This window comes from Cricetulus griseus, chromosome 2 (assembly GCF_003668045.3).
Source record: "Cricetulus griseus strain 17A/GY chromosome 2, alternate assembly CriGri-PICRH-1.0, whole genome shotgun sequence".
NCBI lineage: Eukaryota > Metazoa > Chordata > Mammalia > Rodentia > Cricetidae > Cricetulus > Cricetulus griseus.
The window spans coordinates 223,817,299-223,832,485 of NC_048595.1; the positions used below are offsets into that span (position 1 = coordinate 223,817,299).

At 41.2% G+C, this 15,187-nt stretch overlaps 1 protein-coding gene across 2 annotated transcripts in view; it reads right to left on the minus strand.

Annotated features, from left to right (window-relative positions):
* Window positions 1-15,187, minus strand: part of Lama3 (laminin subunit alpha 3) — a 241,351-nt gene that overhangs the window by 63,287 nt on the left and 162,877 nt on the right. For both annotated transcript variants that reach the window (XM_035440276.1, XM_027404340.2), the window contains 10 exons: window positions 14,060-14,110; window positions 13,222-13,373; window positions 8,095-8,205; window positions 7,881-7,992; window positions 7,531-7,698; window positions 6,180-6,376; window positions 4,731-4,847; window positions 3,933-4,087; window positions 3,500-3,641; window positions 2,592-2,694 (listed from right to left, as the gene is read on the minus strand). In XM_035440276.1, the coding sequence (XP_035296167.1) occupies window positions 2,592-2,694; window positions 3,500-3,641; window positions 3,933-4,087; window positions 4,731-4,847; window positions 6,180-6,376; window positions 7,531-7,698; window positions 7,881-7,992; window positions 8,095-8,205; window positions 13,222-13,373; window positions 14,060-14,110 (1,308 nt within the window). The remainder of the gene's footprint in view (window positions 1-2,591; window positions 2,695-3,499; window positions 3,642-3,932; window positions 4,088-4,730; window positions 4,848-6,179; window positions 6,377-7,530; window positions 7,699-7,880; window positions 7,993-8,094; window positions 8,206-13,221; window positions 13,374-14,059; window positions 14,111-15,187) is intronic.

The following is a 15,187-nucleotide window of genomic DNA, read 5'->3' on the forward strand; positions in this document are numbered from 1 at the left end:
TCTAAAATGGCTGAAAGACACATGAGATTGTGTTCAACACCCTTAGCCATCAGGGAAATGCAAATCAAAACAAATCTGAGATACCATCTTACTCCTGTCAGAATGGCTAAATTCAAAAGTACCAATGACAGTTTATGCTGGAGAGGATGTGGAGAAAGAGGAACACTCCTCCACTGCTGGTGGGAGTGCCAACTTGTACAGCCACTGTGGAAATCATTATGGCAACTCCTCAAGAAAATGGGAATGAGTCTACCACAAGATCCAGCAATTCCACTCCTAGGCATATATCCTAAAGAAGCACATTCATATAACAAGGACATCTGTTCAACCATGTTCATAGCAGCACTATTTGTAATAGCCAGAAACTGGAAGCAGCCTAGATGCCCCTCAAACGAAGAATGGATAGAGAAAATGTGGTACATTTACACAATGGAGTACTACTCAGCAGAAAACAATAATGGAATCTTGAAATTTGCAGGACAATGGATGCAACTCGAAGAAACCATTCTGAGAGAGGTAACCCAATCACAAAAAGACAAACATGATATGTACTCACTCATATGTGGACCTGCTTTGTGATACATAGTAGTGACCATGCTTTATCAGAGCTGTTTTTAATGATGTTGCTCAGAATGGTTTCCTCCCAGATGATGATTGAGAAGCTAATTAAAAAAAAATGGTGCCAAGTACCACAAGAGTAACAGAACTGTGCTGTTTTCTGGGATTTTGTTTTTACTTTTTTGTTGTTGTTGTTGTTGTTTGTTTGGTTTTTTGTTTTTGTTTTTTAAAATGGAGTGTGTTGGATGTCTCTACAATTTTGTTCAAATGACTGCAGAACCTGGAAAAGCTGTTGCTGCTATTGATGCATAACATATTGTCATTATTGCTCTCTCTCTCTCTCTCTCTCTCTCTCTCTATATATATATATATATATATATATGCTAATTGAAACTCAAATATGTGATGAATCCAAGGTGTTTCAGTGAGTGCTCACCTGTGCATGCAAATTTGATTTCATCTTTAGTAAGTAGTAAAGTTATATGTTTGCCAAAAAAAAAAATAAGTGACACACTGGAAGACAAATGTCACACAATTTCAATTTTCTGTGTAACCTAGAAATGATGAACTTATGGGAACAGAGAGAAGAATTGTGGCTATTAGGCTTCAATGTGGGTCTTTTAACTATGGGGAAACGATTGGTTTAAGGATATAAAACTGCAGTAGGACAAGAGGCATGGACTCTCTGAAGTCTTGAGGTCTACTGAGATCATGATAAATATGGTTGATAACAATATGCTATATTTTAAAAGTTGTGAGATAGTATACTTTAAGTGTTCTCAAAACAAAAATGATGAATATGTGTGATATAACATGTTAATTGGTTTAATTTAACCATGCCATTGTGAACATACTGTATTGTGTATCATAATTTTGCATGACTTTATTTATGACCTAAATAAATGAATGGAAAAAAAATAAGTTGATGAACATAGTAGTAAAATCCACATCCCTAGCTAGCAATGCAGCCATCAGAGGATGTAGAAAGTGACTAGCCAGTGTATTAATACCATGCTGGTGACACATGGCTCCTTATGAATCCAGCACTGATTTAGTTAGTAATACAGTCAATATTCCAACCTACTTACAATGCCCATCTTGGCCATGGGCACATGTCCCCCTCGCACTGAAGAGGCAGTGAAAAGAGGATTGATAGCGGGTATGCTTACTATGATCAATGCCCTGAGTTCGATTCACAGCACCATGAAAAACAAATATACAAGCAAACAACCACAAAAGCATCATACCAAACCAATTCTAACCTCAGTGCTATAAAGAGGGCAGACATAATTCCATAAAATCTTAATGTTGATTAACAATTGCATATGAGAACATACTTTTTCTGGGTTTTACTTTCTGTGCATTTGATTTTCAAAATTATTTAGTAAATAAATTTACAGCATCTTCATCTATTCCTTCAGAATGGACTGAGTAGCTGAGCGAGGACTGAGAGTCTAGATGCCTGCCTGGCCATGGTTTCCTGGGAGAGACCATAAAATTTCAAAAGGCAGCATTTTCAAAGCTTGGGCATTGCTGAGTTTCAGACGACTTCTACCCCTGAGCTACACCTCCATGTTAAGACAATTTAATTATTGTTTTAAGTGCATAAGATGAAAAAATACCAAAGATAAAATTGATGCTTAAAATTTTCTCGTGCTCCATGTTGGCAATGATTATTTTTTGATACTTTGTTGCTAAGATTTTAGGACCTAAGATATCTTGAAGCAACTGCTGTCATAACCTGGAATGAATGGCCTTCATATGTGGCTTCTTACTGCCAGGATCAGAGCACCCCCAAAGTCAGGCCAAGGAAGGCTATCATTCTCAAGACTTCTTCATCTGTATAAGACCAGAGTTGACTTCATGCATGATGGATAGGGGCTGTTTAGGACTCTTGGTTAATGCTTGACATCAGTAACATAAATCATGAGGCATAAGTGTCCTTTGCATCGATGGTGGGATCAGACTGCCCACACATTCCTATAGGTTGGATTAAAGCCCTTGATGGTCCCTGCCGTCCACCCTTCTAATACCTTGTTGCAGCTTTTTCTGTGTTATCTTGGCTTCGTTTAACAGTTCATCGCTGTCAGAACTCAGGGTCTTAGCTCGTCTTGGAAGATCTTCCTTTATCAGTGTCTGAAAGCAAAATATTTATCAGCCGAGAGCAGACACTTTACCTTAGCAAACACGAGTCAGATTTTTCACCTTAGCCCCAAATCCCTTATCTTTAATCTTTAAAGAATAAGATTTGAAGGAGATGAGTTACACAGTGTTGCCTAATGATGTGGTTAGGGCTCTAGATGGATGTGCACCTGTGGCTTGCGGAGCTGGACCAATCTCTGGTGACAGATGGCTAAGCCCGTGCAAAACCCCTGCAATCATTTAGTTGCCTTGAGGCTTTCAAACTTTGGAACCTGAAAGTCTTCAATCTTTCAAAGCCCAACTTTCCAACCCTAATATTTAGTGTCCTATCCTTTATATCTTGGAAATGGGGATATTATACAGTGCAAAGATCCTGTAGGCCTCTACAGACATGCCCAGATTTAAGACCAAATCACACACACACACATAAAAGGCAACACAGTTAATTCCAAAATCTTTCTTTTGCTAAACATCACTTCTTAATTAAGGCATATAAACACCCAGTAAAAAGTAGGACATACCATTTGTTTAGGTTCAAAATTAACATTGGTATGTTTTCTCTCTGACTGTAAAAATACATTTTTAATCACACTCCTGATATCACATAGTTAGTAAATGCAGAGATCCATGCCAAGAATAAACTCAAGTTTATTACATATAGTTCAAGTCTATCACATATAGCAAGCCCTGACTTTGAATAAATACTATTTTTAATATTGTTCCATGCACAGAAGAGTAAGCAAATGAGATGCCTCCAGAGCCAGTCCAGCAAGCAGCCAGTGCTGCTTCTGGGACCCACCTGGAGGGCAGACTCCGAAGCACTGGTGGCCTTGTTGGCTGCATCCTCTGCTGCTTTGATGGCATTGAGGATGTTCTCATAGGCAGTGGCTGCATCCACAGCGCAGCGCACCAGCTCATCCCCGCTGGTGTTTCTCTTTATCCTGGAAGATGATACAGGGTGGGATGCTACCAGCATCTTTTCTCTGCCTGGGGCTACCATCCTCCCAATGATTGTACAACATAGCTGTGCACTTGCCATTCTGTCCCCAGGACACATCTGAGAGACAGATCTCATTGCAAGTGTGATTTTGATTTGGTCCATGGGTTCTGGATGGGGTTTTGGTCTTGATCCCACCCTCCACCCTGCTGCTGGGTCCTAGCCAGCCCACTGAAGACCTTGCTTGATGCTCAATCAGCCCATGGCATTTGGACCTCTGCAGCCAGTCACTCACTCTTCCAGCTGCTTTGCCAGCTCCTGTAAAGACTGTGCATGCTTCTCGGCCTCTACCACCAGGGATGTTTTGCTTGCAGATCTGGAGAGTTTTTGTACCTTGTCGCTTAGTTCCTGTCTTGCTCCATTTAAAGCTGCTGCTAAGCTTTCATATTCCTATTTTTTCAAATAAGCAAACAATATAAATTAAAGCAATGAACATGTATGCCATTTCCTCAGTCTCATTAGAAGTAATGCTTCTAATGAGAATTTATATTTTCTAAGTCATTTTTATCATATCAACTTATCCTTAGTTCAGACAGTGGCATTGACTATAATCCAAGTTTTGACACCGTCTTGAATATCTTTTTTCTGATGGATATCATCTTTATAAGGTTTATTGAGGAGAGGTTCTGCTAAATGGAAGGGCCTCTTATGATATAAAACAGATACTGGCAAAAATTCTTGCAAAATGCCCATAATGCTGCTAAGAAGTCTGCCAGGCTTTTATTAAGTCTTTGATGTCTTTCATCAAGAATGTCATGTTTGATATTTTTTAAATAGCATTACAATGTTTTTTGTTACCACAAAAGTGATTTGCCCATTGCAGCCAAATGAGGTAACATTGATAGATTTAAGGCAACCCCAGCATTCATGCCCCTGTCCCAGCAGAGAGTTGCTGTTACTATTTGGGGTCACGCAGTTCTGTCTAAAAGAGATATACTCAAATTAAAAGTCAATAGGTTTGCCTATTGCATCATCTCCTGTCAAAAGCACTTGACTGGCTTGTGTTTCCTAGAGGACCAGTGTCCTTCGCTACCTTCTGGCTTTTGTCCATCTGCTGCAGTAGATTGTTGGTCTGCAGCAGGGAAGCATCTGCCGTGGCCAGGTACTTGGCAAAGTCATTCTTCAGGGAATTCATTTCTTTCATTTGTCTCTGGAGAGAATAAAAGAGCCTGTGTGCGCACACTCCATAACACATGAGCAGAAAGCACAGACATATTTATGGGACAACAGCAAATAAGTTGGGGTCAAATGTTTTCTTGTAGCTGACAATAGCCTAGCCTGCTTCAAGTGATGGGGCCTGGATTCCCATTGCACGTTGCTGTGCTGTTATGGTGTCCTCTCCTGCCATGGCTGAAGAAGCCTCACACGCTGGGAAGTTCTACTGGTGAGGTAGGTGGACAGAACACAACATTTTAACTAAATACATGAGCCAGAGCCAATCGCCTCTGCACACCAGTCCCAGTGAGCATGCGGTAGGTACTTCAATGAGAGATGGCATAGGGCAAGAATGTGCCAGGCCAGAAGGCTTAGAGGCTGGGACCCACACTGCTGGAGCCTACCCTCTTCCCTGGCATAACCAGAAATGCAAACAGAGATACTGCTGTCCAAGACAGCACCGAGCTGAGCGCGTCACCCGCTAAGGTGATACAGGTTTGGGTTTATCAGCTTCCTCCTCTTTGGTTGCCAATCCACATTATTCAATTCTGGTCCATCATTTGACAACCCTTTATGTGCTGTTGTTTTGGTGTAGAATAATCACCATCAAAAATAGAAACTATAGGGCTAGAGGTATTGGCTTGATGTTAAAACAATTGCCTAACATGGGCGCTGGGTCTGACTCCAAATGCTGCCAAAAGAAAGTCTCTGCCTGCTATCTATGTGTCTATCTATCTATCTATCTATCTATCTATCTATCTATCTATCTATCTATCTACCTATCACCTATCATGTGTGTAACTAACTGTGCATGAGTGACTGTGTGTGTCTGTATGTAAATGTATCTGTCTCTCTCTTTTGTGTGTGTGTATGAGTGTCTGTCTCTTGTATGTATGTGTGTGTATGTCCAAAACTTTAATCTCTTAATTCTGTCATTATAATGTCAGGGGGCCTATATATGCTTCTGCCTCTCTCCTATACACAGGTAGATAATTGTTTCAGATGCCTGTGTTGGTGATTATCACAATATCTAGCAAAAATGTTCCTGAAAACACATTGGATGTGACATGATGAATTTCTCATCCAGTCAGGAACATGACTCCTCTGATGCCCTCCAGCCGTGGGCAGGCTGCGCCGGTTTGTGAGGCTCTGTTAGTGGTTTTGGAGTCCTCTGGTAGCAGGGAAGTCAAATGACCACTCTTTCATTTGTTGCCTCACCCCTGTGTGATCAGGGTCTGAGGAGGAAAACCAGACAGGTACCTTCCATGCCCTCTGCGCCCTTCAGCCCTACATTAATGAAAGCACAAGGCTTCTGCCTGTGGCTCACCTGCATGGCTCCTAGAACCTCCTCATTCTCATGGTTGAGGCCAGTGGCCTGCTTTGCCTGGGCAGCTGCCTCCTGGAGGACAGCCCGCAGGTCCTGAAGTTTGGCTTCATAATCACTTAATGAATCCCGAATGTTGTTTAGCAGTCCGTTGTTCTCCACCTTGTGGCTTTCCAGCCATGTCCTGACCCGGTTCAGCACTACAACACATAATTCATGATATTTTACCTGAGAGATGAGTTTACTGGAGTGAGGTGCCAAATCTGCAGGAACTTCCTGCTCACTCCATGACAGACATTACCACAGCCTTGAGGGAACAGGAAGGCAAAGCACCACATACAGAGCTATCATGTGCATTCATGCACTGCCATGCTAAGCACGAGCACAGTCCTTCTCATGTTGCTGATGAGAAGACACACTCTAGGATAAATGGCCTTAGATGTAGGACTTGAGCAGAATAGGAAGTCATGGTTCTTTCGCTGCTAAAATCAAATATTAATGCTGATTAGCACAAATGCTACTTGTCAACTACAACTTGCATGTGTTCCCTAAATATATCATTTTAACAGAGAACAAATATCCATACTCAAAGATATGAGTTAAATTAATATGGTTATTTAACCCAGTGAGGCATTTTCTGAACTTAAAACCTTTACATATACCTAGCCAATTATTCAGATATGTGGTTTGGGGCTTTGTTTTATAACAATAGTGGCAATGTTAAGTTGTGATTTAAAAATTCAGCGGTAGTAAAGTAATAACTCTTAAAAATGGTTTAATAAAGCTAAGCTTGGTGGCTCGTGCCAGTAATACCAACGCTTGCGAGGCTGAGATAGTAGGATTGTACATTCAAAGCCATTCCAGAGTGCAGCAGGAGACACTATCTCCAAAGGGAGGGGCAGGAATAGTATTTGTGAGAAAACTAGAAAAGAGGAAACTGTCCCCCCAAAGAGGTGTGCACAGATGAGAGAGCCACTCTCGGTGGCTCATGTCTGCAGTGACAGCACCTGGAGGCCTGAAGCTGGAAGACTACCATGGGTTTCGACCAGCCTGGGCTAAAGTGTGAGACTTGGCCTCACAGAGAAAGAAGTGTGTGGGGGAGCGAGGCACAAATATTTGAGTTTTGGGATCGTTTTGAGGTCGTTTACACTGTGGTAGGATGTCATGCCCTTCAGAAACTTGGAGCAAAGGCTGGGCTCCAGGGACAGAAGGGGCACCCCATTCCTACGGCGGCCTCTAGCAGCAAGGTTTGTTGAGACGAGACCTTCCTTCATCCCACAGCCCAGAGCTCTAGACCACACTTAGAGTATGGCATTTCAAGCTGAGTGGATTCAGGAACCAGGGCTAGCCTTACAACGCTGGGCTTCTGCTTTCTCGGCCTCTGCTTCTCTGAGATGCTTTCTGAAGTCTCGGCTGCGGAGCTCCCCGATCATGCGTTGGGCTTCGGCCAGCTCCCTGGACCAGTCACCCACCGGCCCGTCCATTCCTTCACTGCCTGGCCTAGAGATCCGCTTCAGGAGAACTGGAAAACATCAAGCAGTTTATTGAACTGGGGGTTTTAGAAGCTTTATGGAGAGTCCTGTACATCTTTAAGTACCACTGTGGGATCTCTCATAACGCTGAGCTCTCAAAAATAAACTCCTTATTCAGTATACAACAATGGTTATGCAATAAGCTTTACTTGGGCCAGGTAACTTTTCTTACTGTGCACAGTCTGGATGACATTTTTAATCTTCTTGTCCAATTCTTTGGCGCTTTGGATTGTCTGATCAATGTTGTTATATAATGTTTGTGCTTTTCTGGAATTGACTTGCGCCTATATGAAAAATATACTCATTATCAGTGAATTAGAGTAAAAGAGAAACTGAAACTATCCCCAAAGAAGGAGAAGGTTCAGGGAATTAACTCAGTGCATCACCTTTTCTTGCAAAGTTCCAAATTCACGGTCCAGATGACTCAGTTCTTTTTCCAGGCCTTCCATTTTGGACCCATGAGTTGAGATGGTAGAACGGAAGCCAAGCAGCTGGCTCTGAAAGCAAACACAATGCTAAACTCCTCTTAGGAGCGGACACTGCCCAGCCCAATACATTTCATTCATCAAGTCCAGCGCTGACTTTATTTGGTGAGGAGCATGGGGTTCTTTAAAATAACTTACAAGATGAATCTACTTTCTAATGTCAATTGTGATATGATTGTGAAATAAAGTAAAGGTGTTGGCCTTCTTTCCACCACTACAATTAATCAGATAAATTACCATAAATAAAATATAATCAACTAACAAACAAAAAGCTTCTTTTAGCTCACAGGTTTTAGCCCCATTGTGAGCAAGGGAATGAAACTGAGGACAAGGAGGAGCTGGAGTCTGACAAAGCCCCATTGAGAGCATGCACCCAATCCTAAAAACACCACCAACACCTCTTACATTTGTAATAGGCCTTCATAGCCTAGGCATTGTGGAGGGGCATCAAAGGCCCAAACTATAGCAAATCCAAAAAGACAAGAGATATTTTTTTATTTTCCTTATAAAAGAAAATAATACTACTTATCCAATGTATCAATTTCTAGATTATAAAATATAATCTTAAAAAACCTGTAGTTTTCCTGATATAAAAAAGCAGTATTATAGCTATTTATACTGAAAGAACCCTATACTGAGAATCAAATACTCCAGTCCAGTCTCATCTTAGGGGAATTCTGAGTGAGTATAGTTGGATGCCCTCAAAAGCAAATGAGAAGCTGGGATTCTTTAGCACACTGGATGATGTGTCTGAGGCAGCACAGCTGATGGCTAATTGCACTGGGTCACAATCCAGATCCCTATCCATTATTATTATTATTATTACTGTTATTAATTACTGAACTGCCTTATTACTTTTGGGGGGATTTTCAAATTTTTTTATTTGAATTAGAAACAAGATTGTTTTACATGACAATCCCAGTTCCCTTCTCCCTCCTGTCCTCCCCTACCACCCCCAACTAAAACCCTACCTATCACATATCCTTTCTGCTCCCCCTGGATGCTGAGGCCTTCCATAGGGTTCATCAGAGTCTATCATATCCTTTGGGATAGGGCCTAGGCCCACCCCTGTGTCAGGGAGTATTCCTCTATGTGGAATGCTGCCTCATTACTTTTAAAGGAGACATTGCCACACATATTTAGGATAAGGATTATTTTTAATTTTTAGAGGAGGGATGTAATGCCTTGTAAGAGAGATAAAAAAAAAATTGGTTGTGTTGCCTTCGTTTGTATGTCAGAGACAATGCAGAGTAAACCAAACCCCAGGTCTGCAGCTGAGCGAGTGAGCCCGACACTACAAGGAGGATATTCTAAATTGCTGGGTGTATGTATGTGTGTACTCATGAGTACCCAAAAACGTTAGTTCACTTTTATTGAGCTGTCACAGAGTTTGTGTGACAAAGAAGTAAGACAGATCACTGTAACTTTATAGAGGGAAAGCCAAGCATCACTGAGTGGCCATGAATGACGGGTGTGAACAAAGAAAACATGGGAGCATTGGGCCATGAGTGAAGGTGGAGAGCAAAGTGTGGACTTTGGTCTTGATTTGAATTCCAACTGTGTGAATATGCTGTTGTTCTTGCTTAGCGTCTATGTGTTGGGCAAATGAAAACACATTTTCTCCAAGAGCTCTTGTGGGACGTGAGTGAGACCCTAAGAACAAAGAGTCTGGCATACAACATCCATGGAGAGACATTAACTAATCAGAGCAATTAACTCACAGAGCTCCCTTTTCTCTCACAACAGAAATGCTTGTTTTTCCTTCTCTATATTAAAACTATAAACCAGAGTTGAATTCCTTAAGGAATGAAAAGGAACGATTCTTTGAGAGTTACTTTGAGACGGAGCCACTGGCATTAGTTCTCTTTCCGAAAGCACTCCTTAAACTTCACCCAAAGCCTCTTTCATTGTGTCTAGTCTTGGTTTTACTGCATCAATTCTTGTACTTTAATAAGCATATTTTTTCATTTCCATGATTTTCAGTTGGGTTTATTGATCTCTACTTCTTACTTGATTTCAAGTGAGATTTTTCTCCTTGTCTCATTTCTTCTAGTGGATGCTATTCTTTTAAAAAATTTTCAGGCTGTTCTATTATTTTCATCTCTCTCAAGTGACCTCATCTCTTACAAGTTGCATTTCGGGGTTAATGTATCTATTGAACATTTGCAGACACAATCAATAATTGGGGGGTTCTCCTTCCCCCACATGCCCTCTATCATCTCTAGTGACCTCCTAGCTGTCACAGCCCCCATCATGAAACCCTGTTTCCTGAGTCTAAGGCCAGGCCACACATTAACAGTTCAGGACGTGCAAACTATGATAATGTTGAGGATGTCATTTTCTAGCCCAGATCCAGGCTTCCTGTGATGATGTTAGGGATATCGTTGTCCAGCAAGGATCCAGGCTTCTGGGATTTTGTGGACCCTAGTCAGAAGATTAGGACTCCCAGAGCCTACCTCTTTTCTCCTTTTGCCAACAAGGAGCATTGGGCAGTTTCAGAGAGAGCTTGTCTCTGGCCCTGTGACCCCATCACATCTCATAATACCCTCATAGCCTCCTTATTTACACGAAGACTGAGAGAGCCAATGCAGATGAACTATATCTCAGCTTTGGAGCAAACCTCAATATGTTAAAAGACATTGACATCTTACATAGTTTGCTTCTGACCACAAAAGGATCAAATGATAAACCAACACTAGAAAGTCATCAGAAAACATCTCAGATCTAGGACTAAATAATATAATTCTACATTACCCATGGCTAATTCCCATGTCACCAGGAAACAGAAGAATGTTTTGAATTGAATGAGAATGAAAACACAGTATTGTGAAGTCTAGGGGACACAACAAAGTAGTATTTAAGAGAAGCATTTCTTTACAACATTGAATGCTTATGTTTGTAACAAGAACATTTTAAATCAGTAAAGCAAACTTTGATCATAAGAAACAGAAAATGTATAGCAAATTATTCCACAGAATGTAGAAAGAAGAAATGAAATATGTGGGTAAGAGCAGAAATCAGTTAAGTTTGATATTATGCCCATTTAGCAGAATAATAATAGCACCCTTGAGGCCTAATAGTAGTAGCACCTTTGAAGTCCCCAATCTGGTTCCTGACCAGGTTTACTATACCAGCTATATGCTTCCTTTGTTGGTCACATCCATGATGTTTGTGCCACTATTGCATCCATGGACATATCTTGCCATGGTGGTCATTGTTGTAGTTTTTAAGGTTCAGAGCTGGCTAAGACTGTTGATGACTTTTTCTCCACAGTATACTGCAGAGGGCCTTCCAGTACTATGAGAGTCACTCAGCAAGGAGGAAGCTTCCTGGCCACTACCCTTGATTTCTCCATATCCTGAGCAAAATTTGAAGCTCTCAAAGCAAAGATTAGTACAGATCCCTGCTCATCACAGAGTTTTCTTTTGTAGTGGTTGGTGGTTAACACAGAAACTCAGAACTGGTCACAGTACAGAGAATAAGTATCATCTGAATGCTCAACACAGACGGGATGCCTGTATCCCTCCACTCCCCGTTTCCACTCCCCCCAGTCTCAGGGCCAGAGTCAGGGAACAGTCTTCAGGTCATGCCAGAACTACCACACTCATGACCTCACAGCAGCTGTGGCCATCTGCACAAGACCTGTACAAGATCAAGCCAGTCAACATTCCAGCATGGAGTGAGTGGCAAGTGATTCATGAGCCCCCACCCACATCTGAGGAAATATCGACAGTCAATGGCTTCTGGATTAGGGAGAGTCTATTTTATTTGAAGGTGTGGCTCCACATGTGGTTTGCCATGAGTGGTGGCTACACATTCAGAAGTAACACATAGTGAAGTCAACTGGTTGGTTGTTTTTTTTAACAACAACAACAAAAAAGAGGTGAAGTTATGGGACATAGCAAGGTGGGGGTTGACCTGAGAGGAGTTAAGAGGATGAATATGATCAAAATATACTGTAAGAAATTCTCAAATAATTACTAAAGTATCAAAATAAATAATAATAAATATTAATGCCTTGAGTGATAAAAAGTAAATTCAGAAAAATTGAAAACAGAAAAATCAATGATGTAGAAAAAAATCAACAAAGTTGATAATCAAGAAAAAGGGATAAGGTAAAAAAAATACCAGCCCTGGGAATGGCAAGGGAATACATTGTAGACTTTACAGATCTTAAGGGAACAGGAAAGGACTTGTGAACTATTTGGAGTGAGTACATTTGGTCATTTGGGTGAAAGGGAACCATTATCTGAAAGGGGTCCACACCAACTCTTACTCATGAAGAAATAAATGAGCTAATGACTCTACTACCTTTTATACAAATTCAAATTACTGATTATTAAAAGAAAGACCATCTAAGGACCACCTAGGCTCAAATAACTTCTCTAGAAAATTCTAGCAACCATTCTAAGAGGGATTATACTAGCTTTGAGCAAGCCCGTGTTTGAGTCTTCTGAATGTAAGATTTGGAGCTGAACACTATGAGAAAGGTAAAGTTCAGGAGTGTTCCATTTTGAACAAGCATTCACAAATGTCAGGCCTATGTATCAGTGAGTATCTCTCACTATTGAAAATTGACTTTTCTTTTGCATCATGGGGGGAAAAACCTCTTGATCTTTAAGTGGAGTCACCTGTATCCCAACTTTCACTCAAGGAACAGTCATTTATACACAATCTACAGTCAGCTCTCTGCATCCATGGTTCTATGTTCATGAATTCCACTGGGTTCAAAGATTTTAGAAAAGTATTTATACTGAACATGTAGTAATTTTTTTCTCATTTCTTAAACAATGCAGTAGAATGGTTATTTGGATGGAATTTAATCTTGTTCATTGTTATAAGTAAGCTAGAAATGATGTAAAGTTTACAAGTCAGAGGGCTGGGTCTTAAGAAAGCATGAGGCCATGTTGTATTAGAGATGTGAGCATCTGCAGGCTTGGATTTCCATAGAGAACTGATTCCTCAAGAGAGAGCAAGGCACAGCCACACTCACTAAGTGACCAGTCTGGATCCCCACCAAAGGCTTACCCTCAGGTCCTTCGCCTGTGTCTCCATGTGCCGGATCTGTTCTAGAACACCAGTGCTCACACTCAGGCCCTGCAGCTTTGACTTCATGAGGCGGAGTTCCTCACCCATGGTGGCCAAGTCATTCAAGAGGGTCATCACACAGCTGTCACAGTCTGCAGGGGCCACAGTGAAAGCCAAATATACTGTAGGCTAGAGCCCAGAAAAGGCATAGAGAAGACTAGGGCTGTAGCCTGTCTCCTCAAACACCGATTATCACAGGTAGAAGTCATAGCCCTAGGTAGCTCAGGGAGGAATGTGTACTCCAAAGAAGTAAGAACTGGATGTGCGAGAGCATTTTTATTAGAAATAGCGACTCTTAGCAGCTCGTTGCTTATTTTGTGTGTGGGGAAAATAATAGTGATTACCATTTGGTCTTGGGGTGTCTGCTAGTGATTATTTTTGTTGATTGTTTTTGAGAATGGGTTTCATTAAGTAGCCCAAGCTACCTCAAATCAGGGATCCCCATGCCTCAGCATCCCAAGTGATGAGACAACAGACATGTGCCACTACACACAGATGATTAGATACTAGGCTAAGCAATGTGACATCCGAAGACAGTCCCCAGGAGTTGTATGAAGTAGGCATTCTGTGTCCAGTCTATCTGTAAGCTGAGACTTGGAGAGGTAAGGAGGCCTGCTGGTGGTAAGAGTTGACAGGGGCAGGATTTGAGCCAATATCGTCCTTCCCTGTACTCTCACTTTTGTTTTCCCAACTACAAAGTGCCCATCTTAGGACAGCACTCACACGTCTTAAATAAAACACAGTTTGGAAAGAGCAGGGAGGGATTTTCTTTTCTTACCATCGCATTCTTCTGCAGGACTACCATCTCTGGGTTCTTGGCTTACACAGTCTAAAATCGGAAGGAAAAAACAGACATTTTTATTTAACTTGTTCTTTATCTACCTTTTAACTTGATTGTAGAAAAGTCCATTTTGGAGGGTTTTAGTCACCCTGTCATAAAAGCATCACTGCCCCCACTTTCCACTTTAACCATGCCATTGCCATGAGCATGAACTTCCTTGGTGGCCTCCTTCACTATATATTACTAATTTCTTTTCTAAGAAGGGTGTTTCTCGGGAATGGTGTATCTTTCTTTCCTTTTTCTCTTTTGGTGGTGATTCAACTTGGGATCTTAAAGATGCCAAACACTCTACGACTCAGCAGCATCTTCAGTCCTCTTGTTACTCTAGTTACTATTTTTGTTTTTTAGGATTTGTTTTCATTTTATTGTGTGTGTGTGTGTGTGTGTGTGTGTGTGTGTGTGTTAGTATGTGTGTTTGTGTGTCTGTCTGTCTCTGTGTGTGCATGCACACATGTGCATACATGCGTACACATCATGCCTCATTGATGTAGATACCTGTGAGTGCCAGAAGAGGGCACTGGATCCCCTGAAGCTGGAGTTATAATTGAGCTTTCTGATATGCAGGGTGGGAACTGAACTCAAGTCCTCTGGAAGAGCAGCAAGCACTCTTACCCATTGAGACATCTCCAGTCCCTTGTCTCTCTAAGTTGTCCAGGCTAGACATGAACTTCTGAGTGCTTGCCCCAATCTAACAACTGGTGTTAACCCATTTGTTCTGTCTTATTTTGGGGACAGTTGCTTGAAGGGCTATAATCCGCACATTCCAGGTTTAGTTATTCAATTTGCCCACAACTATAAGATGAGACACTTCACCTAAGTTGCCACTTTCCTAATGCATCTTTTCAGCATTTTCTATGACAGAAATGAATATTCTTCTATTTTGTTCCAATTTTTTTCTGAATGAATTCATAAAAACTGTGACAAATTATCTTTCACACAGTATATAATATCCATACCTCTGACTTGAACACATCCCAGAACTTGTATAGATAAGAAAGAAAGAACACTTTAATTTCTTCAGGTTGACAAAAAAAAGAGCTGATATAAAAATAACTGTAGAATGGG